Source organism: Metarhizium acridum, assembly GCF_019434415.1.
Source record: "Metarhizium acridum strain ARSEF 324 chromosome Unknown scaffold_356, whole genome shotgun sequence".
In the NCBI taxonomy this organism is placed as follows: domain Eukaryota; kingdom Fungi; phylum Ascomycota; class Sordariomycetes; order Hypocreales; family Clavicipitaceae; genus Metarhizium; species Metarhizium acridum.
The window spans coordinates 152,776-180,292 of NW_027094030.1; the positions used below are offsets into that span (position 1 = coordinate 152,776).

The 27,517-nt window shown below is 50.3% G+C and overlaps 12 protein-coding genes across 12 annotated transcripts; 6 read left to right on the forward strand and 6 right to left on the reverse strand.

Moving 5' to 3' along the window:
• Positions 1–247: 247 nt before the first annotated feature.
• On the forward strand, positions 248–1,775 carry J3458_015447 (uncharacterized protein). The gene is made up of 2 exons (XM_007816561.2): positions 248–710; positions 790–1,775. Exons 1-2 carry the CDS (start codon positions 532–534, stop codon positions 1,682–1,684), a joined length of 1,074 nt encoding a protein of 357 aa, XP_007814752.1. The 5' UTR covers positions 248–531; the 3' UTR covers positions 1,685–1,775.
• A 113-nt stretch (positions 1,776–1,888) lies between these two features.
• Positions 1,889–3,527, reverse strand: CHI2_2 (Chitinase 2; the record flags this gene model as incomplete). The annotated part of the gene is made up of 3 exons (XM_007816560.2): positions 1,889–2,025; positions 2,113–3,018; positions 3,269–3,527. The coding sequence occupies 3 exons, from the start codon at positions 3,525–3,527 to the stop codon at positions 1,889–1,891; spliced, it is 1,302 nt and encodes a 433-aa protein (XP_007814751.2).
• A 1,271-nt stretch (positions 3,528–4,798) lies between these two features.
• J3458_015449 (uncharacterized protein) lies at positions 4,799–5,094 on the reverse strand (the record flags this gene model as incomplete). Its single annotated transcript, XM_007814713.1, has 2 exons — positions 4,799–4,956; positions 5,016–5,094. The coding sequence occupies 2 exons, from the start codon at positions 5,092–5,094 to the stop codon at positions 4,799–4,801; spliced, it is 237 nt and encodes a 78-aa protein (XP_007812904.1).
• Positions 5,095–5,647: 553 nt separating this feature from the next.
• On the reverse strand, positions 5,648–5,972 carry J3458_015450 (uncharacterized protein; the record flags this gene model as incomplete). The annotated part of the gene is made up of 2 exons (XM_066120770.1): positions 5,648–5,853; positions 5,921–5,972. The coding sequence occupies 2 exons, from the start codon at positions 5,970–5,972 to the stop codon at positions 5,648–5,650; spliced, it is 258 nt and encodes an 85-aa protein (XP_065974098.1).
• Positions 5,973–6,459: 487 nt separating this feature from the next.
• Positions 6,460–7,483, forward strand: J3458_015451 (uncharacterized protein; the record flags this gene model as incomplete). Its single annotated transcript, XM_007814714.2, has 3 exons — positions 6,460–6,739; positions 6,806–6,934; positions 7,029–7,483. The coding sequence occupies 3 exons, from the start codon at positions 6,460–6,462 to the stop codon at positions 7,481–7,483; spliced, it is 864 nt and encodes a 287-aa protein (XP_007812905.1).
• A 1,016-nt stretch (positions 7,484–8,499) lies between these two features.
• On the reverse strand, positions 8,500–9,693 carry J3458_015452 (uncharacterized protein; the record flags this gene model as incomplete). The annotated part of the gene is made up of 1 exon (XM_007814715.2): positions 8,500–9,693. One exon carries the CDS (start codon positions 9,691–9,693, stop codon positions 8,500–8,502), a length of 1,194 nt encoding a protein of 397 aa, XP_007812906.1.
• Positions 9,694–10,517: 824 nt separating this feature from the next.
• TNA1_5 (transporter) lies at positions 10,518–12,094 on the reverse strand (the record flags this gene model as incomplete). Its single annotated transcript, XM_066120771.1, has 3 exons — positions 10,518–11,092; positions 11,145–11,809; positions 11,883–12,094. The coding sequence occupies 3 exons, from the start codon at positions 12,092–12,094 to the stop codon at positions 10,518–10,520; spliced, it is 1,452 nt and encodes a 483-aa protein (XP_065974099.1).
• A 972-nt stretch (positions 12,095–13,066) lies between these two features.
• On the forward strand, positions 13,067–14,302 carry J3458_015454 (uncharacterized protein; the record flags this gene model as incomplete). The annotated part of the gene is made up of 3 exons (XM_007814717.2): positions 13,067–13,794; positions 13,845–14,156; positions 14,239–14,302. The coding sequence occupies 3 exons, from the start codon at positions 13,067–13,069 to the stop codon at positions 14,300–14,302; spliced, it is 1,104 nt and encodes a 367-aa protein (XP_007812908.2).
• A 174-nt stretch (positions 14,303–14,476) lies between these two features.
• Positions 14,477–16,810, forward strand: J3458_015455 (uncharacterized protein; the record flags this gene model as incomplete). The annotated part of the gene is made up of 3 exons (XM_066120772.1): positions 14,477–14,841; positions 14,901–16,459; positions 16,521–16,810. Exons 2-3 carry the CDS (start codon positions 15,133–15,135, stop codon positions 16,808–16,810), a joined length of 1,617 nt encoding a protein of 538 aa, XP_065974100.1. The 5' UTR covers positions 14,477–14,841; positions 14,901–15,132.
• Positions 16,811–18,971: 2,161 nt separating this feature from the next.
• J3458_015456 (uncharacterized protein) lies at positions 18,972–19,949 on the reverse strand (the record flags this gene model as incomplete). The annotated part of the gene is made up of 1 exon (XM_007814719.2): positions 18,972–19,949. One exon carries the CDS (start codon positions 19,947–19,949, stop codon positions 18,972–18,974), a length of 978 nt encoding a protein of 325 aa, XP_007812910.2.
• Positions 19,950–21,950: 2,001 nt separating this feature from the next.
• Positions 21,951–22,574, forward strand: J3458_015457 (uncharacterized protein; the record flags this gene model as incomplete). Its single annotated transcript, XM_007814720.2, has 1 exon — positions 21,951–22,574. One exon carries the CDS (start codon positions 21,951–21,953, stop codon positions 22,572–22,574), a length of 624 nt encoding a protein of 207 aa, XP_007812911.1.
• A 265-nt stretch (positions 22,575–22,839) lies between these two features.
• Positions 22,840–25,866, forward strand: J3458_015458 (uncharacterized protein). The gene is made up of 2 exons (XM_066120773.1): positions 22,840–24,875; positions 24,942–25,866. The coding sequence occupies exon 1, from the start codon at positions 22,906–22,908 to the stop codon at positions 24,625–24,627; it is 1,722 nt and encodes a 573-aa protein (XP_065974101.1). The 5' UTR covers positions 22,840–22,905; the 3' UTR covers positions 24,628–24,875; positions 24,942–25,866.
• The last annotated feature ends 1,651 nt before the right edge of the window (positions 25,867–27,517 follow it).

Below are 27,517 nucleotides of genomic sequence, written 5' to 3' on the forward strand. Positions count from 1 at the left end.
ATAGTAGAGAGGCTACGCATTACGCGTAGACCATGGAGCACCCATGGTCCATGAGCAAAGGGCGAGCACCCGGGCTGCTTGGCAACAGGGGCTGAAGATTGATAGTAGCCGCATTTGTTCATCCCACCTTTTTGTAACTGCCTCGATTGAACAAGGTTTCATCACGCAGCATGGACCCCACAGAGCTGCCATTTGCTTGATTCGGGTTGTGGCACAGCAATCTTCAAGTACCGTGCTGACTCAAGCCACTCGCTTTGGGCGCGGATCATAACTAGTTCGACTGGCCTGGCGGTTCTTGGCTCCCACTCGGCTTACACAGCCAGGTTGGCGACTCAAGGAAGGCTGCCTTGTGAAGATGAATGCTGTATTATGGACTATAGAATGGATATATATTGTTGAGAATGTCTCCTCCTAACCCAGGGGCTTAATACATCACCATCACGACACCGACTCTGAAAAACACTTCAGCACCATCATTCCACTCATTACTTTCTTTAGCCCAAACTCCTCATTCATTACCATACATTCACAATGCGCGCCGGACTCCTTCCTTCGTTGACAGCGCTGGGTGCCGTCGCCAATGCTTTGCCAGCTACCGACTGCGCCAACAACGCCAACACCGCCGCCAACGGCGATGTCATCATCGACTCTTTCCAGCTCTACCCTGAGAGTGCCGATTTCAACAAGGCCAATGGCAAGACCTACATGAGGTATGTCTACTAGAGCACAAAAATTGCCCATGTTGCTTGCTGGGAACGTGAGTGGGACTAACAGAATTCATTCATCTAGCGTACTGTATAACGCCTCTGTTGCCGTTTACAACGCAGACCAGAACCGCATCGAAGACATCATCACCTTTGATCGCACATTGCAGCCCGAGTTCCACGCAAGCGGCGTCGAGGTTGACCCCAAGCAGAATCAGTTGTCAGTTGCCATCAACGCTGGCATCGCCTTTGATACCCAGGGCGAGAATGTTACCGGCGACAACTTCCTCTACAAGGTCGCCCTGAGCGGCAAGCCAGAGACACTGTGGAAAATCAACCTCAACGATGTGACAAAGGGAGCCTACTCGGGTTGCCAGGATATGGCGCACGACAACTGCGGCAACACCTTTGTTGTCTGCACGTATCCCGGTGCCATCGTCAAGGTCAACTCCAACGGCCAAGAGGCCAAACTCTGGTACCAGAGCAACTACACCAGGCCTGGTGAGAAGCCCATCAAGGCCGGTCTCACCGGCATTGTGGCCAGCGGCGACCTCTTCATCGTCAATGACGCGCAGGCCAACAAGCTGGTCAGCTTCAAAAAGCGCGATGGTGAGGGAAAGCGCGTCGAGATTCCCGTCAGCGGCTTGACCGGAGAGACCGGTGACGACGGCGTCTACCTGCCCGAGAAGTATGGCGGCAAGGTTCTCCTGACTCAGCTCAGCGGCAAGGGAACCAATGTGTTTGTGTCCAAGGACGGTTGGAAGTCGGCCGAGTTTGTCAAGCTCATCCCCAGCAAGTACATCAGCAAGCAGGGCTTTGCCGTGGCCACTGTCCAGATCAAGGAGAGGATCTACGGCGTCATTGAGTACTTTATGGATGCCGCCAACAAGGTTCCAGGCACCGTCGCTGGCAACCGAACCCAGTTTGAGCTCGAGGACCTCACCACTCAAATTGACGAGTTGGTCAAGGGCAAGATTTAAGGGACGGGCGAGCATCTCAAATTTCAATGGCAAAAGCAGTTTTCCTTTGTGTGTACACCTAAGCGTAGATGCATCTAGATAGGGTAGAGCGTCCAATCGGAAAGTCAATTGACGAGTTTGTACTTGTAATTCTTTATATGTGCGAATGTAAAGGTACACAGAACATGACTGCTGTGAAAGGGGAGATCCTTGCAGCATACTCCATCACGATCGAATCTGCCTTATAGATTTGACCCGCCTGGTTACCAACTTCACCGGCATGACGACCACCAATCCCCTTGCTTGACACATTTGTAAGGGGGAACGCATTGGGTGGGACCAGAATAGCCCTCGCCGCCGCACTAGACGTCACTACTGCGTGAGCTACCGCGCAAGTTTTTTTTTTTCTTCCTCCAAGAGCATAGACGGGACTTTGGTGTCAAACCCACCTGACCCCACTGGGGAACTGTGCCGCCGGTAGGCGAGGCCGTCGGAGAGAAAGTCGAAGGATGCCGTCGTGGGAGTGGTTGTGGCCGGAGTAGTTGTTGGAGTAGGAATGGGAGGTCCTGACGATCCGCAAGCCGCTCCGTTGACGAGGATATTCTTGGCCTGCTGTGCGTACGTGCACCCGTTGTTGACATTGGCATCAGAGAAGCCAGCGCTCCACATCATGATTCCGCCAAAATGGGCGTCGCCCTTGTATTCACCAACAATGGCAGCTAGTTGGTCCGGCGTGGCGTAGTACTGCGCGCCGCTGGGCGTCCCCGTCGACGCCAGGGGCGAGGCCGGCACGCCGATGAAGACCTTGGCATTGGCCGAGGGCGTATTGGAAATAAAGGACGTCCAGTTGTTGTAGTTGAAGGGGGCGTTGCCGTTGATTCCCAGTGCGCAGGGGACGGTGTAGTTGTTGTTGTTGTAGAATTGGACATAGAGATGGTCGAAGACGGAGTTGCTGATGATGACGCCCATGTTTGGCTCGGGGATAGGACATTGCGGCGCACCAGTTATGTAGTATGTGTTGGCCTCGTCCGAACCAAAGTTGGAGCGTAGTTTGGCAATCATGTACTGGTAGTACTGGCTGCTGCCACCGTTTACTTCAATGTCAAAGTCGAATCCGTTGACAAAATTGCTACCGAACGGCCGTTGCACAGTTTTATTGCCAGAGTTGCCGTAAGAATCCCACAAGTACTGGCCAATTTGCTCGGCCTGCGCCTGCGTCTGGAGGGAATAAGAGCTCGTCGCACCGCCGAGGGACAAGATGATCTTGACACCGGCAGACTGGCAAGTTTGTATGGCCGCGGTCAAGGCTTCGCAGTTCTGGCCCTGGCCAGACGTGCTGATGTAGCATGACTGACCTATAGAAGGTTAGAACTCAGACATTCTAGCTACGCTGTATGCTAGAGAAATATCCATTGCGTGGGAAAAGTAGATTGGAAGCACAAAACAAAGGAAAAGGAAATTGGATAGAAAAGCTGGACAGAGGACTAGCCTGCTGCCTACTGATGGGTGTAGTTTTTAAATAGATAGAGACGTAGAAGCCTTAGGCTTGCATGAGAGCAATGAATTTTTTAATTTTTTTTTTAAAAAAGAAAAAAAAAAACTGACCTATAGTGCCTGAAGGTATGTTGCCGCCATTTCCAAATTGATAGAGAAATGCAAGAACCAAAACGTCGATTCCGGAATTGGGTTGGCAGTACGCCGCGAGGTCGTTATTCTCGATGGTACCACCGCCATTTTGTCCCCAGTAGACGATGTTTTGCGCTCCGGGTGCTTGTCGTGGCTTGATTGATATGTTGTCAGTGAAGGGCACTCCGGACGCCAGGCCAACAAGGCCAACACCGGCGAGTGCGCGTAGATGATGCATATTGATAATATATACAAATGAAGACGGTGAAGGATGTAGTATATACAGACGAGGGAAAAACTACCAACTTGACGTACAATCACCGCAATACATGGCCGTCGATCAGCCGTCGATTTGGGCACGTTATATATGATTTTCACCACACTCATTAAACCAACCCACGAAGAGCCCTCCCACATACCAGGCCCTCAGCCCGGCACGTGGAATGGCATTACCAGCTGAAATACAGGCCAAACAGCACAATGTTTAGGAGGAGACGTTACACGGACAGGAATGAAGTCATGTCATCCATCTTCCCTTCCCTCTGCGTGACAAGACCGAGGAGCATCAAGTGACAAGGCACACGACATGCCGAGTAGCCGTAGACGCTTTTTTTCTTGTAAGCCTCAGCCGTTTGGTGGGGGGATTTTGCAGGGAATAGCCGAAGCGTCCTTGAGCGTTCAATGTTCCTGCGTCAGCTCGAGTTGTTTCATTCGCCCCGTCGGCCACGAGGATCTGACCAGTTGACGTCTCATCTCGGGGCACACAATCAAGCGTAGTGAGTTGGAGTCATGAGTTCCTCCTGCCACGGGGCCACGTGGAGTCGTGGACAAGGTGGTGAAATACAGTCACCTATTTTACCCGCCGAGAAGTATACACTAATATGCTTTGGTATATTAGAGTGTAGAGCGCGCTAGCCAGGTACCTGATCTGGTCAAGTTGGTCCACTCTAAAAAGGGAGAAACAGCGCTAGTTGCACCAAGAATCACAGCCTTGCGTCTGGCAACCACCCGAAGGTATGTAAGCTTTTGCAACTCCAAGCGCAGCCGCGATTGCCAGAATGGCTGGCAGGCTATTTACTTTGAAGACGCAATAGCACAGGCACCAACAAGCAGCGATGGGGTCCATTTTGCACGCATACCACATGCCTATCCGAGGCTGGGGAAACGACTTTAGTTTCTTGTTTCTTATCAACAGTGCCATTACACCTTCCAATTCCAGGCATTCACTAGGCTCTCCTGGGATGGTCTCAGTCTGTATTCATTCCAGGCGTGCCCACGCCGGCGCCACGCGTGTCTCGGTCACCCCTGGTAAGTCCAGCCAAAAGATGCTATGCGTAACGTGTCTACCATGGCAGGTTGGTGGGACTGCTTGCAAACTAGTAGTAGTATGATCGGCCAAACGACACACGGCGCGATGCAAGGTGACATGGAGAATCCCGAATCGGAGCAAACCATCTCGAGAGATGTATATTAACAAACTGTATTACACCACCCGTACGCAGCATCATCCTAGTAGGCGGGAGGCGAAAGCATGTTTCTGATCATGGTTCGAAAGCGGCCGGCGCGCGAGGCATCACTGCTCTGGCTTGACCTGCGGGTGATGGAGTTGGTCATCTCGCAGCCTCCAGTCGACGGGAGCCTCGTTGCGACGACGCGGTTGGGCATGTCTAGCTCAAATCATAGGTAACCGTTGCAGCCACGGTGGTTTGGTTTCGATGGCACTTACGAGAAACCCCGTCGCCCTTTGCCGCGGCAAGCATCGCCTCGTACTTTTCCTTTGCTTTGATCGTGGCCGAGGATGGCATGATGGAAGAGGTTGCTTTGATCCTTGTTTCTCTCTGTTCAAGTGTTGCAATGTAGAGTGCCGTGTGGGGTGTCCTCAATAACAATGCGGAGGTGTCTAGAGCTTTATAGGTCGCATGTGGTGATGGCTGCTAGCTTTTTGCCTCCGGCCAGTGATGGACGAGTGGCGTGCAGCAACTCACTTTCTATTGGATTGGTGGTGTCAAGTTGCTGCGCGCGACACAACTACAGTACCAGCTGTTGATAAAGGACTGTGCTCAGTAACAAACATGTGCTGTAGACTGGGCGAGACCTTGGTAGTGAATGATGCCTTTGTGGTGTCACGTCTAGGAGAGGGCCGTCTATTTGTAGGAGAGTGTTAACAATTCATGTACCCAACATTGCATACAGTAAGAGAGCCCCCTATAACAGGTTCAACAACCTTTTCTTTCTCTCTTTCAATCTTCATAAACACTAAGCTCTACTACCAGCTTGTCAACTCGAGACGTCTTCATCAGGCATCAAATCATCCCCTCGGATAGTTCAAGTGAACCCGCTTTGACACCCATTGCGACCCTAGTTGTAAGACGAAGCATTAGGATCGTCCGAGATTTCCAGCAAAGGGTCTGCCTTGAAGTTGCTGCGTTCGTATGAGCTGGCAGTGTCATCGTCGGAGATATGGAGCAAAGGGTCCGCCACAAAATTGCCGCGCTTATTGACATCGTAGGAGCTATCTTTGCCATCTCTGTCAATGGTCAAGAGTTGATCGCTCTCGAAAACACCTGAATGAATATTGGTCAGTCAAGAGCTTTCCATGCACGAGTTTTGCGGAGAAGGGGCGTGTCGTACCTGCTGGTGCAGCCACGGCGAGAGTAGCGAGCAAGGGAAGTATAAAGCGCATAGTCGCTAGCGTTGATATTCTGTAAAGAAATGACTCTAGCTCAACAAGCAAAGACCAGTTTGGGGCTATGCACACGAGTTAAGGTTATTTGTGTTGTGGGGAGCGACAGTATGCTGGGCCATAGCACAAGAACCCGTCCAGGCACGGCATTTATATCCTTTTTTACGTAGCATGGCCAGCCGGAAACAGGCAACTGCGTGACCTTCCCATTGTGAAGTTACATTGCAGGCCGACTGGTTGCATGGAGCAGAAAGACCCAGAACTTTGTAGTCGCAAAGTCAAGATACATGTTGGAATCATGCGTTTTGTTAGCTGACCCCGTCCCGGCATGCATGTACCAAGTGTAAGCAGAACGATGCCGAAAAATCTCCCCAAAAGTGCGTGTTCAGGCTGTCGACAATGTTGAGATCAGAAACAATTTCACATTGTCCTTTGTGCTACTAGTCGGTTTGGGCCCCCCTCGGGATTGTGCCTCCAAGTCTCCAAGATGAAACATTTCTTCTCATTGTGGCGACAATACACACCAGAGCAAAGTCGCAAACAAGATTTTGACGAGGAAGACGACTATAACGACGAGGCCAATGGCTATCTCCTCGACAAACGACTCCGAAAGCTGGCTCAGTCTACGCAACACTGGAGACGCATGGCTCCATGGCTCTTGTTTCACGGAGCGATCGTGGCCACCTACATTATTCTTATTCCATATATCCTGCCCGTATCCTATATTCAACGTCGACAAAGCTGCGTGTCAAAGTTCAATTACTACTGTAACTCCTCATGCCACAAAGTCGAAATGGCTACTGTGCACAAGTACTAACCTTTGAATCACACAGCACCGATAAATGAGGCGATAAAAGAGGAATACTTGCACGTCAGGTTCAACGGGTCTCTATGGTACGACTCGCCTTACAAAGGACCGCCAACTCCCGAGGTCGAACAAGCGTGGCAAGATCTCATGGCATGTAAGGAAACATATCGGCCGCACAAGTTGCTTCTCGGCCTACCTCCGCGATCCAAAAGAATCATCCGGTTCTAATATTTGTCCAATGCACATAGACGGAACCATTAGCGTCACGGCCGACGACATCACCCGTATCGGGCACAACCTCACCGCGGTGCAGTTTCCCGAGGCCGCTGGGGGCGGCTATCTCGCCGTGGCAATGGGAACGCACCAGATACATTGCTTGCACTTTGTCTGGCAAGACCACCACATTGCCTCGTTTCCCACGACGCAGGCAAACAAGAAGGGCGCCTCGGAAATGTATGAGCGACACTACGAGCACTGCATCGACTACATTCGCCAGACGCTCATGTGCAACTTTGATCCGGGCATCATCCCTTACTACTGGGTGAGGAAACACAACCAGCCTACCCCAGACGGCAACACGCGACACAAGTGCGTCAACTGGGACGCTTTGCAGTCCTGGTTGAAGAAACGAGCAGTGCAAGTCCCTGACGGGTTCGAGTGGCATCAGCCGCCCGATGCTGTGCCGCTGCCCGAGAACCCATAGCACATCAGGATGACGATCTCGGAGGTTAAACGATCGAGTGATTGTGCGAGCCGTGGCTGCTGACAATGTCGAAGCGAAAAGCAGGGACATGGGTCAGAAACTAATTGTCCGTGTGTATGTATTGTATTGTACAGAGTACATGGTGCTCAAAGTTGCAACCGCCCAGTAGCAGTTGTTGGCAACGTTGGAAGCCAGTCATGCTGACCGGCCCGGCGCGCATCATCAAAATCTTGGATTCTCCGATGGCTACCAACCGCCTAGAATATTCAATTTATTGGTATAATGAGTACCTTGCACAAAGTGGCCGTGGTAGTTGTCCCGGCCACACTCACTGTTACAAGTGCCGAGTTGACAATCCGTCATTAAAGCCCCATGGTACACTTGTTTACAGACAGGTGCTTGCAGAGTGCGGCGTCGGTAGTATTATTGTGGCCTTGTTCTTTATAGCTTTGCACATTTTGGTACCGATGACATCTCGTGCGTCGTGGATTTTGTCCGGAGTTTAAGTGACGGGTCGGAAATGATGCCTCCACATGGGCTTGACCGACACAAGTACCAGTTACTCGGGAAGCCAAGCAGGCGAGTGGTGGTTTCAACAATTGACAGGTCATCTCCGCGTCTGGGGTTGCAACTGCAACCGTGACAGAATCGCCGGCCGTTGGCAATGGCTCGTTGGGCGCGACAACTCGTACAGCAAATCGGGCGTTGATAATACCAGAGACTCCATCCAACCACGAGTCCTCTAACCTGTCCCCTCACACGACCCCAACATATGAGCCATTGGTTCGCATATGCAGTCTTCCGGAAAAGGAAACAGGAAATCATTGCAAGCGTTCGAGAGGCAGGGCCGTATCATTGTGGGGTTACACTACGTATTGTATCCTCTCTGCATCGGTTGAATTCGTCTACCGCACCACACAACCAACAACTGAAATGGCTGGTTAGGCGTTTGGGAGTCAGGCGAGTCGAATTGGCGGGAACCAACAGGGTGGTTGTCATGCTCTCAGTACCAATCGTCAACAAGGCGCCACCAAGTTGCTGCCACGATGATTGCCATTGTCCACCCGAGCCAGTTTCTGGCAAAAGGGGCTGCGAGTCCTCAATACAGGACCCCAGCGAATAAATGCAAACGAAATCGGGGTCAAGAGCACGCACAGGCCCCCCAGCAAGGTGCAGGCCCAGTTGGTGCCGAGATTCTCGTACAGCGGATACGTCGTCAGAGGAATGATGACGGCGGCCAAAACATTGCGCGTAAAGACGCTTGACGCCAGGGCCGACGCGCTGTAGATGCCGTAGACATCAGTGAGGTAGTTGTTAAGCGCCATAAAGGTCAGGTCGATGCCGATGCCCAGGGGGATCCCTGACAGCGCGGGCACAGCCCACGGAATACTCGGCCGAGCGGTCCATCCCAGCCAGAACTCGGAGAGGGCGAAAAGAGGCCCCCCGATGCATGCGAGCGGCAGCCGTCTGTACTCTTCCTGCAAGGCCCAGGGCTTGCCCCTCTCGACGCTGCGTTTGTGAAACCTGTCCCAGGCGACAAAGATGGCGATGGCCAGAACGGCGCCGATGCCAGTCGGGATGAACATCAGGGCAGAGACGCCATCCGCCATGGCATATGTGCCGCGGAAGATGACGGGGTATGCGCCGAAGTAGAGGAAAAAGATGATGTACTGGTAGAGGATGAAGAGGTCGGTGAAGAAGACGAGCGGCTCGGAGAGGAGGCGAATCGGGCGGGCAAGGATTCTAGCCTGTTTCCGGAGGCTGAAGGGTGCTTTGCCAACGACAGGGGTGCCCGATGGATGATGGTTCGAGACGTTCTGGATGCTGCGAGCCTTGAGGACGGGGGGGAAGGTCTCGGGCATGGCCAGCAGCATGGGCCAGTTGACGCCGGCAAGAATGAGGGCACACCAAAACTGCCACTGCCAGACCCTTGTCGACGTGAAGCCCGAGATGATGGGCCCGCAGAGGGGTCCTACGTTGCTGGTCAGGCCAAGCAATGTCACCGCCAGGCCGCGAGGCCCGAGGTCCGAGTAGATATCACAGAACAGTCCCCCCGAGACTGTCTGGGGCGCCGCCGCGCCGCAGCCCAGCATGAAGCGGAAGAAGAGAAATGCCGGCCAGTTGGGTGCCAGAGCACATCCCAAAGTAAACGCTGTGTAAATGGAAAAGGAAATCAAAAAGGCCGGTCGACGCCCCCATGACTCGGACATGGGAGCAAAGATGATGGGGCCAAAAACTGCCCACGAAAGTTTCAGTCATGCTCTGGCTTGGGGACGGCTTCGAGTGACGGGGTCGTGATGTGAGGGAAAAAAAGACTACTTCTTGGTGGTCACTCACTATATCCCACTAGAAACACAGCAACAGGCAGCGGCTTTTGAAGCTTTTCCGTGATGCCAAAATGGTCATTCAGGGTAGATGCCGCGCCGCTGGGGAGGGAGGAACCCAAAGTGACATTAAAGTTGAGCAGAATGACAGTCGCCGAGATGAATATTTTTCGACCCTATCCGTCGAGACGGAACAAAACCCAGGTCAGCCATTTTGGGCCAGTAGTCAAACACAAGGGGCGACAACTTGCCTTGGACAAGCTTGATGCTACTTCGGCGGGGGCTACCAAGTTGCCATCTATGCTCGGCACAATACGATGTCAGCAATAACGTCCAGCCCATATTGCAGGTTAGTCCTTTACGCCAATGTACCTTCGATATCCCGAGATATAACATCTTTTCCGCTTTCGACGGCCATTGGGAATGCGGGTCGCAAGAGACAATGGGAAAAAATATCACCACACAGTACAAACAACCTCGCCCACCAAAGATAAAAAGCACAGGTGTGACTCTGCAAGTAGTGCTTGCTGTGGCAGAGAGACTCCCACCGGGTCATTATGAATAGTTCCTGCATAAGTACTTGGCGGCAACTTTGATATATACAACTTTTCGCCTCACAACACGCGCGCAGTGCAACGCTCTGTTACGTCCCAGCCATCATATCATTGCTCCCCCTCCGCCGGAACCGGACCATCTCACAAGTTGCTTCTTCACAGCGACGGGACATGGGCCTTGTTGGTTCCACCGTCTCTGCTCAGCCTGCGCCTCTCCCTGAGAACAAGCAAGGCATAACAGCCAGTGGCAACGATCCCCAACACGGTGATTGCCATGCACAGCGAGTACCCGAGGCGGTAGTATGGAGCATCGTGCGGTAGGAAAGCGAATGGGGCCAAGATGCCACCCGTGTTACCGAAACTAATCATCCATGCAGAGCCGATGCTTCGCTCCTTGTGCCCCGTCAGGTTCATGAGGTACCAGCAGATGACACTCGGGCCGGCGCCCAAGGCGCCCATACAGACCAAGCAGATCCCTGCATACTGCAGCGAGAAGTTGGCGTGTATGGTGAGCAGGATGGCGAGTCCCGTGATGAGAATGGCGCCCGAGACGAGCACGTAGGGCACACGCAGATCTGTCCGGTCCGACAAGTAGGCCAGGACGAGGCAGAGTCCGAACGCGGCTGCAAACGGAGGCACAGAGCGGAGCTGCGTCTGCAGTACGTCGTATCCGAGCGACTTGACGATGGTTGGCGTGAAGTAGGCGAATGCATAGACGGGGACTACAACCGCTGGTAGGGCTTAGCGGCCACATCTCGTGGCAGTCTGGGGGTGAGGACTTACAGAAATACATGATGGCGCCCAGGTAGTTTTTGGGGTCAGTGAAGAAGTTGAAGACATCCCGCCGGGTAATCTTTCCCTCCAGCTGGGCGTCCTCTGCGCGCGTCCTCCTCAGCACCGCCTGTTTCTCCCTCTCGGAAAGCCAGGAGGCCTCGTTGGGGAAATCACTGACGCAGAAGAAGGACACGGCGGCGACCAGGACGGTGAGAATGCCTTCCAAAATGAAAATCCACCGCCAGTTGCTTTTGCCACGGACGCCATCCATATTCGCAATTGCTGATGCCAGCAGTCCGCCGAATGCCGAGGCAAGGATGACGGAGCAAAAGTACACTGTGAACCTCTTCTGAGATTCATCCCGCTTGTACCAGAAGCTGATGAGGTAGAAACTGCCCGGGAAAATGCCCGCCTCAAAGAAGCCCAGGAAAAAACGGGTTGCAAGCAGACCACTATAGTCTTGAATAAACCCCTGACACAATTCAGTGACGCCAAAGCCGAGCACGCAGAGGGAGAGCCACACATGCGGAGAGAGCTTCTTCATCAAGAGGTTTGAGGGTATCTCGAATACAATGTAGGGAACGAAGAAGACAGCCAGTGAGATGTTGGGCTGCTGATCTGTCAAGCCGAGTTCCTTTGGCATGCTCATGGTGAGTGCGTTGGAAACATTGGACCTAGGCAGTCGTTTGGTGTCAAACCTGGATACGTTGCTGCCATCAACAGCATCATCTTTTCGGGGCAACTTACCGGTCGAGAAACGCCACAACGTAGATCAAAAATAGCATTGGTAGGACGTGCCAGTCGATTTTCCGAATCAGCCTGGCTGCCTCTGCCTCTGATAGGATGTCGTCGTCCGCCAGCGTTGCAATCGCTGTGGGCTCAGTCGCCGCGTAGTCTGAGTCACTTGGTGCCTGCTGCGAGTGACGACGGTCATGAGGTGGTTTGTCTGGGCTATGCATCGTCGAGCTTGATTTCGGGTGGCACCGCGTATGTAGACCAAGATTTGTTGCAGAGTTTCAACCATGAGAATAATAACAAGAATAACAAGAATAATAATAATGTAGGGTGTCATACCCAAGTACAGATTATGTGTTGGTTTGGTATTTAAGCGGAACAGGCAAGCCAAGACACAGTGGCCTTCAAATACGCTGCTCAGAAGGATGAACTAGCTCAATATTCAGGGCATTTCTTCACAACACGTTCCCCCAGCATGGCCTGAGCTGAACTTGTGGTGCAATGTTGCAAAGAAGCTCGACACGGGCCGTGGTCTCGTGGGGGCGTGGCCAACAATTAATTACCTTCCTGGCGCTCGCGTGAGGACGGACTGAGCAGGCCGGGCCGCATGTATCCTGGTGTTTTCCCTTGTCTTGACTGCGCGGCATGCAGGCTTACGAAATACTACCAAAGCATGTAGGGCAGACGGCTTGTTGCAACCCCGGATGCAGCTTGTTTCGCAGCCCTTGCCAATGAGAGAAGTCGAGTCGTAAAGGGTGCATATGCGCACCAATGAGTCAATACGTCGACGGCGCACTATCAAATGCCCATCGAATGGTGTACCAGAAGGCATGCCCTTGTTTTCAGCTCATGCTCCCCTTGATACTTCGTGTTACGGGGGACAAGACTTCCCCATGGCACGACACACGGCAGCTTGGAGCGTTTTGCATACATTATTGCTACCTCAGCCTCTCAGCTGTCTGGGATCTCAAGCCCAAGGATTTTCAGGGAGGAAACCAGTGGCAATATATGGAGTTTCCGTAGTCTGAGCCCAGTTCAAAGATATCTATATTGGTGTTGGTCACTTTTATTTTTCTCCCTGGTTGGCTGTGTTTGCTCCCCCGTCCACTTCCGGAAACAACGAGACGAGAGATTGCTCCGCCGCGTAATTTGTAATGACCGCCATTTCTCAGATTCATTTGTCTTGAAACGCTTCTATGGCGCCGCAGCTGTCAGAAGTTTCGACAAGCCCTCTGCCCACCTTCACTCCGGCCCTGAAGCCACCGCCCGGAGTCGTCTCGAGTCCTGACCATCCAGCTTCGTTGGCGTATCTTGCTGACATCACCATCGGGATATGCATTCCACTGGTTACGGTCTTTTTTCTTTTGCGGACCTATGTCCGCATCTTCATCAAGCGCGTTTGGGTGTTTGAGGATGCGCTGGTGACCACGGCCTGGGCCGGCACCGTTGCCTACTGCGGCATCATGAGAGCCACCATGTCCCATCATGGAGGCCAGCATGGCTGGGACATCACCATCGACGACGTCCACCAGGCCGCGTACTGGTTCAACGTTGCCGCCATCGAATACGGCGTCATGATTGGCGTCACCAAGCTTGCGGTCCTCTGGCTTTACCGCCGCGTCTTCTCGCCCATCCGCTGGAGCAAGTTTGACATGACAATCGTCACGCTCATTGTCATTATTTTTGGATTCTACAGCACCACGTCTCTGGTGAAGATATTCGAATGCAACCCGCGCGCAAGGATTTGGAACCCCTCGGTACCCGGCAAATGTGTCGACATACACATCATATTGAACGTGAGTGGTGCTTTCAACACGGTGACGGATTACTTGATCCTATTGCTGCCGATCCACGCCGTACGGAAGCTTCAGATGGACCGGTTCAAGAGAGTCCTCGTGGTACTCGCCTTTACGTTCGGCCTATGGTACGTGTGCCTTGCCGTGGCAATGGAAAGTCTGTCTGACCGCCCAGCAGCGCCCCGATCTTTGCGACAATTGGCTTTGTTGTCCGCCTCAGGAACAGCGGCAATCCGGATACGTCGTGGAAACAGCCCGAGATCCTCCTTTGGGGCGCGGCAGAACTCGCCTCGGGCAACTTGTGCGTTTGCTTCCCCGAACTTGCCGTCCTCTTCCGCAAGAAGAATCGCACGCGCAGTGGCCCTCGTCGACCGACAGACTCGCAACTCAAAGAGTCTCAAGAGCTGAACCATGGGAGAAGAGCGCCGTCGGATCCCTACTTTACCAAGAGTCTCATGAGCACCGTGTTTAGCACAGACGGCGATGCACAGTATGTCGAGCTGCAAGACCAACCCAACTACAAAGCGACCCCTACCAGGCCATACCGTTGAGAAAGTAACAAAGCATCGTAGCAACACCAAGAAATTTAGAACCAGGGCTGGAAGTCCACCAGCGCCATTATGTACTGCGGCCTGACTGTGTCTCGTCAGTCGTGGCGTGTTTGGAGAGTGTCTCAGTGTGGGAACTGTATATTAGGCTTTGCCTGTCAACATATTTTTGCAAGTGGGAATCCTTCCATGCTGCAATCATGTAGTAAAAAAAGACCGTACTATGTGTAAATACAAGATTCTTTTTATTCGCTCGAGATTGCCCGTCTGTGCTCGCATCTAATAACCATGTAACTACATATGTTTCTGACAACCAACAGCCTCGTCTTAAAGCCGACGTTACACGAACCAACACCACCTCCACCGATTTCCCCCTCCCTTCATGCGAACTCTGCATGACCTTCTCCGTTGAAGAGCCACCGTTGCAGATGCTATAATGGCATTGCGGACTCGCCTGGGACGCGAATTTCACTTCCGCTCCATTTCTCACTTTGCAGCGTCGCGTCGTTTTCGCCCATTCGCACGTCTTCCACCACCACCACCCGCGGCTCCCCTTTCAACAAGCCGGCATTTGCTCCAAGCTTCGAACCGTGCAAGTATGGCAGCCTCGCAGTCGACGCAAGGGTCGTGAGTGCCAGCTTTCACCGCCGCATGCTTCGGGGACAGACAGGCTCACTTCCTCCCAGGTACACGACCGCGTTCGCCCTATTCGAGGCACTCTGGGAAGTACGAGATTGTCCCTGCTCACTGGTTGTAAACCGAACAGCTCACTGTTAAAAGGCCGGCGTCACGGCATGTTTTGTGAATGTTGGGTCTGATCACCCCTCCATTCTCGAAGCCATCGTCAAGGGCAAGCGGGAGCGGCCCAACTCTTGGCCGCGCATCATCACATGCCCAGCTGAGGTCACTGCCATTTCCATGGCCGACGGATATTCGCGCGTGTCGGGGCGGCCACAAGCTGTTCTGGTCCATGTCGACGTCGGGACGCAAGCTCTCGGCCAAGGCGTCCACAATGCCAGCGTCGGCCGTGTTCCAGTCCTCATCTTTGCCGGCACGTGTCCATATACCGAGTCCGGTGAGCTTGCCGGCTCGCGGACGGAATACATGCACTGGCTGCAAGAAGCCCCTGATCAAAAGGCCATTGTACGGCAGTATTGCCGGTACACGGGGGAAGTCCGCACAGGACTCAACGTCAAGCAGACTATTGGGCGCGCGCTGCAGTTCGCAAACAGCACCCCCAAGGGTCCGGTCTACGTGGCGAGCGCCCGTGAAGTCTTGGCTCAAGAGATCCAGCCGTACTCGTTGCATCAGGCGCAATGGGTGCCGATCGGACCAAGTGCGCTCCCGGCTGATGCTGTTCGCGACATTTCCAAAGCGCTCGTGGAAGCCGAACGTCCGCTCATCGTCACTGGATATTCGGGCCGGGACCATCGCTGTCCGGACCTCTTGGTTGCTTTGGCCAATCTCGTCCCTGGAATTCGAGTCCACGACACCGGCGGCAGCGACATGTGTTTCCCCTTTTCTCATAGTGCCTCGGAGGGTTTCCGTCTGAGCTTCGACGAGTGCACCAAGGATGCGGATATGGTCTTCCTCCTCGACTGTGACGTGCCCTGGATTCCATCTCGGAATCCGCCCCCCAAGGATGCCAGGATCTATCACGTAGATTGCGACCCCCTCAACCAGCAGATTCCGGTTTCCTTCTTCCCCGCTCACGGGCGCTGGAAAGCGGATAGTTTCACTGCATTAAGCCAGCTTGTTGAGCATATTAAAAACGACGCCTCACTTGGCAAGCGGTTACGAGACCCCAAGTATGCCGCTCGTCGAGCAGCGCGTGAGAAGGTCCACGCATCTCGGTTGGCGGAGATTGCTTCTCAGACTCGTCTAAACGACGACGAACCTCTCAATGCTTCTAATATCGGCAGCCTTCTCAAGACGTCACTTCCAGACTCGACGACGTTTGTGATTGAAGCTGTTACAGCCGCCCAAACTCTGTCCGACCAGTTGCAGCCCAGCCGACCTGGAAGCTGGATCAACTGTGGTGCGACGGGAATTGGCTGGAGCAACGGTGCCGCCCTGGGTGTCAAGATGGCTCTGATGGATCTAGAAAAAGACCAGGATCGGAAGCCAAGTCTTGTTTGCCAGATTGTCGGTGACGGAAGTTTCATGTGCGCAGCACCCTCGAGTGCGCTATGGGTCGCAAGCAAATACAAGATTCCTGTTCTCACAATTGTATTGAATAATGGAGGTGAGTCTGTTTGTGATGGCAAACTAACCCCTGCATGACCGTCCGGCTAATCAACCTGTAGGATGGAAGGCTCCTCGAAACTCGGCGGAACTCGTCTACCCCGGCGGCCTTGCTTCCAGCGCAACCGATGACGAGATTAACATTTCCTTCCGCCCTACTCCAAACTATGCCGCCTTGGCCGAAGCAGCAGCTGGATCGGAGGCTGGCTGGGGAAGCTCGACCGAGGACGATCGAGCCTGGATGAAGGGTCTGCGAGTAAGGACAGTCGCAGATCTTAAAAAGGCGCTCAAGCTTGTAGAATCACGCGTTGTTCGACAGCGAAAAGGAATGCTGCTCGAGGTTCTACTATAGATGCAGGTCGTGCCTTGGGGGACTCGGGGACTCGGGGACTCGGGGACTCGCTCGAGTCTGACCTGCTTGCTACTGAGCTGGCTTCTCTGCTTCCACTAGCAACTCCGGCATCATTTGTCTCAGTCAGCAGGAAGCAGATCAATCGGCGGTGGAAATAGAGTGTTGGCTTTGGTAGTGTCTTAGTTATTGCTTGAAACAGTAAGCACCATCTGATGGATTCGCATTAGAAATACGTGAGCAATGATCAGACTTGGATCTCAATGCGTGCAGAAGCTAAACTCTACAGACTCACGCGCCACTTAAATTCTCCTGCAACAACCTCCTCTCTGACATGAGGTCTCTTACCAATTTTCCTTGCCTCTTCTTGGCCAATCACGTAGTCTGCATCCTCGAATACCATGTCCGCCAGCTCCGGCGGAAGTCGGTTGCCATTACGAATATAGTCTTCTGAAGGCCGCGCATGGCAATTTTGACCCGGGGGGGGGGGGGGGAACATTTGAGGTTGAAATGACAGGAATGGCTGGGTCAACGGGGAACAATGCCAGAATCTTGCAATGTCATGGACGAGCAAGATTCTTGAGTGAGAATGGCCGAGCTTGGTGCTGCAACAGGTTGGGGAAGAAAAAAGCGGCCGTGCCTGTCGAGTGAGAACTGAACCAATGTGTTGCTGGGTTGTTGCTTCATGTGCCTCGTCCACAGTAATGGTTCTGGCAATGGAGCGTACATCACGTAGCATATAGCCAAAATTCAGAGTCAAATCTTCTGAGCTGGAGGCGCAAAACGCGAGGCGCGACTCGGTGAACTTCTCTCGTTATCGACGTAGAACAGGGCTGTGACCCGAATATGCTCGTTTTGCTGGCTCTCAATAAGCTATGAACTGCCGTGATATGCGGGCTTTTCGCGAGTCATGTGGATTTTTACGAGCATCGCAATAACCTGAAGCTGACGGGCCGATCCAAAAATGCCACTCGTCTTAATGCTGTCTGGGATGATATTGATGTGCTTTTATTCCTTTTGGATGTTATTTCTGGCGTCACATGTCCAATGTTGCATCATGTAGGGTTTGCGGGTGTGTTGCTTGGAACCTTGGATCGTCTAGCCGGTCACGCTGGTCCTATTCATAGTCGGCCTGCCTCAATCTCTTCGTGCTCTTCTCGAGGAGACCCATCATTATTGACAGGCCTATTTGCTGGTCGGCATTCATAAGTGTGCTCACATGCCTCTGGTGTTGTACACTGTGCTCCGAGCTAGTTGGTGGTGAGTCGTTGGAATCCAAGCTCCTTTGCCCAATCGTAGACTAGACCCCATATCGTCAAGACTTGGTGATGAACTTCTTGCTAGCTTCATAAAGTCTTGTGTGCTCGACCGAATGCAAATGGTTGATGTAGCTGTTGACTTTTGCAGTACTTGATAGACTCCTGCAAGAATTTGCCTGGCTACGGCTATTCTCCGCAGGCGGATAAGCTGAATATCGGGGATATTCGGCCAAGGGCTGCTATTACTGGATGTCCCTGCTTCCATGGCCACTCAGATGGAGCTTGAATTCTGCGGATAACTAGCCAGCCACCTAGGAAGAAAAGAAGTCTCCATTCATCAATAGATGGCTGCATAAAACGTAATCACATTTCTATTTCTAGACGAATGCGGTAGATTGCAAGCGTGTATAACCTGAAATACTTAACGCGTGTACATCAACAATCCACAAGGTTTAAGGCTTTCCACCACTAGCTATTCCCATTACCTTAACACTAATATATTCTATAATAAATATGCATAAAGCGTCAAGTAAAGGAAAACAAGCTTGAATAGGTATACATTGCTCACCATAGTCTTAAAGTTCTCGAGGTTTACCTAGAAGTAATAGCCAAGTGTGTGAGAGACTTGGGGCCAAGGCAGAATAACTCGAAACTACATCCTCAACAACCTTCGCTCACTCAACTATTTGGATGCAACTTTAACTGTAACACCGGCAACTTCCTAATCTCCTCTTATTTCTAGTATATATCTAAGCTAAAGGGAGAGAAAACTAAGTACAGAGAAGGAAAACATGGGAAAGCAAGCGAGCTACGGTGTTACTTCCATAACAGGCCGATGCCTTTGAAAGCTAACAATGCTCTATTCCCACAAGTAGTGGACATGAAACTAGGGCGTCCATGTGGTTCTAAGCGACATCACATGTCCACATGTTCCACGCCCAGCCGCAGCCAATCATGGTCACCTTGATCGGCGTTCCGTCATCTGCTTTGGCTTGATCAGACAAAATGTCCGCATGTCCAGTCTGGCCCATATGATTCCATCCCCGGCTAAATTTTTCCCAGATGGCATTGTCTGGGAAAAGATTTGGTCGCTCGCCAAGCCAGCCGCCTACAAAGACTTTCTCGAACCCATTCTCCTTGCCTTGTGCCATAACCTGTCCCATGCTTCCAGGGTACAGTTTGTGATTGAGAGCTCCTTTGCTATCCTCACTGCATTGAAGAGCATTCTGTGCCAGCTTAGAATCGTACTTGAGTGGGCGTAAATTTAAATCACCAAGCCACTTGTTGACAGTTGCCATATAGAAAGGTTCGTCGCCACCTGACGGGACCTTGGTAGCTGATGGAGTGGGTGAGACGACAGGCCGGGTTTGCGTAGCCACGGGCTTGTGCGATGCAATGATGGTGGTGCTTGGTTTCTGCGGTGTATTGTCCTCGGGATTGTCAGTTTTTTCCTCGTCATTAGGACTATTAGGCAGGCCATTATCTTCCGGCAGACTATCGTCTTCAGGGGGACAAGCATCTTTTGGTAAATAACCGTCTTCAGGGGGACTATTATCTTCTGGCAGACTATCATCTTTGGGAAAACCTGGAGGAAAGTATGGATCTTCAGGCCAGGCTGGTCCGTTCCAACTCGGATCACTGTCTGGGCCTTGCCAACTCGGATCACTGTCTGGACCTTGCCAACTTGGATGACTGTCTGGCCCTTGCCAGCTAGGATGACGATCTCGTCCCTGCCAAGTAGAATAATCACTTTGTCCATTCCAGTTCACATTAGCTGATTTCCCCCGATTATGATCAACAGTGTCTGTAGTACGTTTGGCCAGGGAACCTCGAGGCAGAGCACTGACAAGAGGCAGCGCGGCAACAAGAAGAGGGACTCGCATGTTGAAAGAACGTTAGAGATCAAGGAGTGTAAGACGTGTAAAAGAGAGACAAGAATTATTACAGGTAAATACAGACCGCGTGGACCAGAACGGGGGACTAGACTAAATATATTCAAGACTTTGGTAGATCTATATTATTGAAATGCTTGGGCGATATCGCATACAGTGTTTACCTACAGTATCTTGGCCAAAGGTGTAATGTGTCCCTGCTGCTCGCATTTTGAATTGGGGAAATTGCGCATTGTCTTCATCTATATTATTATACTGTTTAGGAATTCCTAAATTTCCTTACTCCACATGTATTTGGAGATTTATGCGGCTGAATCATTTGCCTTGTAGTCCTCGATGAAGTAAGTACGTGTTAACCACTTAAAGGCAAGTAGGCAAATAACCCACATACTCACTCACAAGCTGTAAACTAGTGTCTGATGTCATCTTAACCCGGTTTGTCAGCTACCAACTGCCTAGACCCAAGGCCAAAATGGAGTGAATTTTGTGGACAAGCACCCTGAAATTTTAATGTTGCAATAGTTGGGTTTGCTATTTCACTTCTTTTCTTAATTCCAGCTTCTAGGCATGTCTAGAACATCTGGTTACAAGCCATCATGGGCATATTGTCGCGCCATTTCCTAGAGGTCGCATAAATAACACTCCACCCAAGCACTTGGCGCTTTTCTTCAGCCCATGAAAAGAGAGCAAGCCTACTGGGAGCTGTGACCCACACATCTATACGCACACATCCCCACTTTGATTGAATACTTCACATTTTCCATGTAATCGCGTGGGACCCGCGTTATTTATCGGCATCGTCAGTGCTTAAGGATGAGGTTATTGTTTTAATAGAGACTCAAGGGTCTTTTAATACTGCTGTCGCTTGAAGCTGTGAAGATTGTTAAGACGTAAAGCCGAAAATACTTTATTACTTGGCACTTTATTTGAACTTCACTAATTGTTAGTTTTTTACGTGTGCTACACATCGAAGGGTCGTGAAAAAACTCTCAGTTGGCAACCAAGTGGACGAGTCAGTGGTTCGTCCACTTGGTCACTGACGGGCAAGCTGAAACCGAGCATAAAATTTCATTCAAGCCCCATAAAATAACCTTCGTTACTTGACGAAAGCTGCGCGCCAAGATATTTGCCATGTTGCGTACCGGAATTGGGCAGTTGGGCTGGGTGTGGAAGCTGCTCGCACCTAGCAAGCCGGATTTGACCCCTTTTTATGAAGGTTACGAACACAACAGCCAAAAGGCTGAATGCTGAGATTCGACTGCTCAAGGAGGGCCTTCAAAAGCTAGTCATATACATTTACTGGCAATTACGCTATTCAATCGTATTGTGGTACTTTATTCTACTGCAACGCACTCAACATGGATATCCGACCCAATGGGAAGTTCCGGACTACCAAGAATGCTTTGATGCTCAAGAACCGTAGCCATCATAAAGCTTCCTTGGATTCCATATGACGACAGTAATGAGTCCTACTGCCATGATAGCATTGGGTCTACTACCATCATTATGGTAACCAAATTTTACCGTGACTTGGTCAGCCATGAGTTCCAGCGCCAGAGGACCAACGAGGGATACGAAACTACACAGAAGTGCCTCGAAACGTATGAGACCGACCCAGCTTTCAAGTTGTTTATTCCTTGGCTGTCTGCTAGCTCCATTGTTACGCCGCACGAACCCAAGATATTCAATACACTCGGAATACAACTATGCCACTCAGGCGGCAAAACGGTTGCGTACTCGGTCAACAGAGGAATTATTCGTACTAACCTTTTAGAGGATTGATATCTCAAGACTCAGTGGCTAACTTCAATGTGCCGGCTTTTACAAAGCTTCGATATTGGCCTGGAGGTGACATGAGCAGGGCCGCAGTATCCGCCGCATCCGCCGCAGTATCCGCATTTGACTCTAAATGCTGAGAAGGGCACATTGTGTTTCTTCTATAAATTACATGCTCAAGAGATGGGGGTAAGATCTTCAGAGGCTCCGATCAAGATGTCCACAACCACCAGCCGAGTCTACCGCATTGCAACTGTTACCTGCAGTGTGCGAGCACGGCGGCTCAACCCTTTTATTTCGCAATACGTTCGCGACACCATCTCGCCATCCCAAACTGGCATCGCACTCGATATAATAGATCTACAGGACCAGGCATTGCCCCTATACGACGAGCCCGAGATCCCGTCTCACTTACCCCCGGATGACCCGACACGGCATTACAGGAGCGAGCACACCAGGCGGTGGTCAGAGACTGTCGGCGGGTACGATGCATTCATTTTCGTCACTCCTCAATATAACTGGAGTATACCTGCGAGCTTGAAGAATGCTCTTGATTATCTGTTTTACGAGTGGAAAGGAAAGCCAACGGCTGTGGTGACGTACGGTGGAAGAGGCGGCGGCAAGGCAGCTGACCATCTGCGACAAATCCTGACCGGCTTGCAGATGCGTGTTGCAAAATCCACGGCGCAATTGACAGTGACTTCCAAAACTATGGAAGACTGTCTAAGACTCAATCAGATCAATGGGACAGACACAGAACGGTGGCGCAAGGATGGAATGGAAGCACAGGTGCAGAATATGTTTAAAGAGCTGGTGGATATGCTACGAGGCGGACAGTGAGATGACCATTCAAAACATGGATAGCTTACGATTGAGAACACAATACGAACATGTTGAATGTTTGAGATGATCTGAAAAGGCAGTTGAACTTGAAGAGCTTCTAGAAACATGGAACCCGCCGAGGCCCACACACCAGACGTCGATCGCACCTGCCCAACGAACGAGCCAGACCAGACCAGACCAGTGACTCCTTGCATTGCTGACGTGCAGCCACTGGCCCTTTCACCCAGTCCGACTTGATGTCTCCTCGCCAGCTTTTGGTTGTCTTACTTCTCGCCGCCGCATCACGACACGTCAATCCAGCTGATGAGGTTTGCGGCAAGTGTCGGCCATGCCAAAACGAAGCTACGGCGCTGTGCAACAGGGCGCGGCCAAGAACCGACTCAGGGCATATGCAGCCTGTACCGAATGCCGGCGGCGCAAGCGGAAGTGTGACGGCAAAGATCCGTGCTCATCATGTCACGGATACGGTTATACCTGCGTTTATCACGTCGCTTCCGTTTCCGCGCCTTCTGTGGACGACGCAAGTGGCAGCATTGAAGGCAGCAGCAACAGCAACCTCACTCACACAAGCCTTGGCCGCTCCATTGTCCATGATTCGGTTCCGCCTCCATACCCATCACGCCCACCACCGTCTAAGCTGCCGCCGACGCAGGAGCCTCGCTCAACAGAAGTCCTTGTCAGCAAGCAAAAGGGTCGATACATCAACGCCCATAGCGCCGTTGCTCTACCTCATCTTGTCGGCTCTTGTCTCGGTGCCGAGGTGCCACCACGCCTTCACTCCTTTGCGTGGAATCTGGGCACTCGACCAGAGCGAAAATGGGCCATACCTACCGCCCTGTCAAGCTTCATGACTTTGGCTGATTGCCAGCGCCTGTCTTCGGTCTACTTCAATGCTGTTCATCCCATGTTCCCCTTCCTGGCCGAGGAAACGTTTTCCCAGAGACTATCCAGTCTTTGGGACTCGCTAGAGTCCCGACCAAACTTTGCTGCCGTCGCCGCAGCTGTGGCCGCACTCGGGTCCTTCTTTGCAAATCCTAGTCACTCCAAGGAAGAAGCCTTGGTAGACTACGCATTCTCCATTTTGGATATGGGACTATCAACACCCATATCCTTGGTAGATATGGACTCTGTTGCAGGATGGATACTGCGAACCCTCTATATTCGCCTCACCACCCGACCTGCCGTCGCCTGTCTTGCTAGTCAGACGGCCATGCATGCTGCTGAGATTCTGAGCCTGCATCGCGACATTTCCGAAAGACATGCAACCACCACCTCTTCTCGCGAGGCTCTATTCAGCAAAGACGAGCTCGAAAGCCGTCGACGCCATTACTGGGTGGCATGGTGCTTAAATTGTCTTCTGAGTGTCGAGTACGGACTTGGCTCGGTGAAGCTCTCGCTGGCTACGTGCTCACCCCCCTCATCTAGCCCCGGTGTGTATATTGAGCACCTCGTGTCCATCGCGCGGGTCTTAGACTCGGTCGAGGCAGAAGTGGACAACTGTTTGGATACGCAAGCCATGGCCGACCGCTTCCTGCAACTTCAGAGCATAGCCAGCGAGTCTGCCTTGGTCTGCATCTTCAAAGCAGAGGTCTGTGTTGGCATTTTGAGGCGGTACGTATCTGCAGCTCTTCGCCCCAACAAAACAATTACCAAGGCTTCCATTGCTATACTGGAGAAGGCCCTGGACAGCATCGATGGACTATTATCTGCGCACCAATTTTGGTGGAACTTGCTGAGTGTTCCGTTTCAGACTGTTTGCATCATCTTGCAATTTGATACAGACAGCTATTTGTCCTTGCTACCGACGGCTATGGGGGTTCTGCGCAATCTTTCGCAGAAGCTAGACACGCATCTTACAAAAGAAGCCTTGTGCACCGCTCAGCAGTTAGTTGCCCTGTCCAGAGACAATACCCAAGCCAAAGCAAAACTGAAGACAGATGCGTTGGGGGACTGTCCATACAACACTGGTATAAATTGGCCGTCGATGGATGAGGCATTTGACTTTGAGAATTGGCCATTGGGTCTGGACTTTCTCTATAATAGTCAATAAAGAAACCAATGGGGAGCTATCCTCTCGAGACATGCCGAATGCAACTTGAATGCAGAGATTTCGGGATTTGTAAGCGTCCAAATTGATTGTCATTATCAGCGTACGCTTGTATATCGGAGCACACATACGAGTCTTCTTTAAAATATCACTAATATCTGCCTTTTGATGGGCCCGTTCGTTACGAATTCGGCCTCTCTACCACGATTGCCAAATTGACCACTAGTTGACAAAGGATTCACTCATTGGATGTAGGGATTAAGTATGAGCCTTGACAAATTAAATCTATCAGCATCGCAGCTAATATAATAGCATAGCACCATGGCAGTCTCCACGGCTGTGTCTTCTGCCTTGTCAACAAGGTAATTTGCACTCACCCATAACGAGCTACTTCCAAGACTGTATCCTGCCCTTGTTGACGGGATAGCCGAATTGTTTTCCTCGATGATGACCTCGGGGTTCTCCTTGCTCACGGCTTTGGTTTAGACAGCGCTTCTCAAACTGCCAAGGAATACAGTAAGGCGTTCGTTCCCTGCGAAAAAAATTACCGTCCCATCCCGGCATCCGGCTATAGACTCAACTTCATGAAGCCGCTGCCAGCAGTGACGGCTTCTATTCAGTTAACCTTTATTCTCCTCAGAAGCAGGCCCGTGGGTGTAAACGCTCTGACATGCTCGGAGGATGGGATTGCCGATAATCATAGTCACCAAGACCAATACGTCGAGCGTTCCGGCGCAGGAGCTCACGGGGCTCACTCACACAACAATTTTCATTCGGCCTAGACCACACGGGCAGGTCAAATGTCGAGAAAGTTGGGCTGTCGCAAGCAATGCCCGCTTCGCACTGCCACGCTGAGATGCAGAATCTCCGCATGCAAACCTAGTCCAGTCAGCCTACAGAACTGCCTTGTGCAAAGAAAGAGCTTCGTGCCGCACTATGCTACTTGAAAAAAATGTTTTATTAAGAACATTGGCATCTCAGGCAAAAGACCAATTTCTGTACTTTTCAATGTCAAGTTGGCGGTTAAAAGTTTCTACACTCATCAAAATTCAACCCTCACGGGCTTTGCCCCCAAGACGGCGGCGAGCATGTGAGAGCATGCAAATTCATAATGTCGTCTCATCTCTGCGCTTCTTGTAAAAATGTTTCTCTTGTTGTACTTTTTAAGAAGGTTTAAACACGGATTTTATAGAATCTAGTAAAAATTATAGGTTATTCAATACTAAGGTACCCTACTTACGTGCGATAAAAGCCCTCCCACCATCGCCGGGTGAGGATGCACCCGGCCCGCGGTTTCACTATAGCATAACATGTCAGCTGCAACTTGAGAAGTGCGAATGCAAACACCGAAATGCCTTTTTTTCACTCACCTCGTAGGTTCACATCTAAAACAATTCAAGGCCGGGACGTCAGGCCCCTGCTTCTGCCAAGTTGACTGTGGACGGTGCAGCAGTAAACAAACACATCAATACTACGTGGTCATTTGAGCATTGGGCGTTAAGGCAACAGTGGACAGACTAGTGTTAGATGCGCGCTAGCTGGAGGAGGCGCCCTATAGCTACGCAGTTAGTATCAGGAATAGGCCGAACGTCTGGCTGGAAGAGACTCCCGAGGTCTATAGGGAAGCTATGCAGATTGTTTGGTTGTAGGTCTTGTCTGCGTCGCTAGGCTTCTTTTTAGTGTTTGCCGAGAAGCACGTCGACCTGCGAGAAACACTAGAAACTGACTTTGGTTTGGAGCCTACCCAGGCTATATATGTTACACGGATTAGGTCAAGCAAGGACTAGAAGCCCTTTATTACACAAAGAGATCACGAGAACTATAGGGTATACTAGGCACGGGCCGTTCCTTTTATGTATATAAGATAGTCTCCCCTCGCCTTTTAGCTTAAAGGAAATTAAGAACCTTTAATATCCTATAAGATTATTATTAAATTAAGCCTTTACTTTAAGCTCTCTATTAAGCTCTTATTATAAATAATCTTATACTCTTAAAGATAAACCTCTTATTTATAGTTATATAATTTACTTCTTAATATCTTTTAACCTTTTATTACTAGTTTCTCTCTTATAAGTAAGGCCTTAAAGAAAGCTTTATAAAAATTATTATTAAAAGAATTATTATTATTTTTATTCTTAAAATACTTTAACGTTATAAAAGCTTTTACCTAGCTATCTTATACCCTTTAAAAAGTTTATAATAGTTTATCTTATAAAAGCGTAAGTATTTATTACTTCTTAAATTACTTCTTTATCTTCTTTTTAATTAATATTATTATTAATTAAGATATTTATTATACTTTTAATTATAATAATAAGAATTATAATCTTAAGTTAAGGGATTATTACTTTATATCTCTTAAACTTACTTAATTATTATTATTAAAGGTATTTAATCTACTTATATTATTCTTCTTATAAAATAAAGGAAAATACCTTATTACTACTATATAGGCTCTATTATTTTAAGGTATTAAGAAGATTACTTTATAAGTGTAAACTTTAAGTTAAAAGCTATAAGAATTAACTATAATATTATTCTTTAATAAATAAAGTAATATTAGTTAATAAACCTTTAAAATAATAACTTAAATAAGATAAAATTCGCCTTAAAGTTCTATAAAAAGAATTATATAAGCCTAGATTTACTAAGACTTAAATAAATAAAAAATCGCGTTATAATAATAAAATTAATAATATAAGTAGCTTTAAATATAGTATTTAAGAAATTTAAGGAGTTTATCCCTATTATATTAGCTAAAGTAACTCTTTATCTTTTAAACTATTAATTATAGAATTATTAAATTAAACTAATAAAAGAGAAATCTCTATTATAAAGACCTCTTTTTACTATATTCGCTTAAGAACTTAAAGCTCTTTACCTTTAATTAAAT

Bases quoted from the DNA above. Each gene is read 5' to 3' on its own strand.
- J3458_015447 (XM_007816561.2), top strand. From the start codon at position 532: ATGCGCGCCGGACTCCTTCCTTCGTTGACAGCGCTGGGTGCCGTCGCC. The intron at 711-789 runs GTATGTCTACTA...TCATTCATCTAG, and splicing joins AATGGCAAGACCTACATGAG to CGTACTGTATAACGCCTCTG.
- J3458_015458 (XM_066120773.1), top strand. From the start codon at position 22,906: ATGCCAAAACGAAGCTACGGCGCTGTGCAACAGGGCGCGGCCAAGAAC.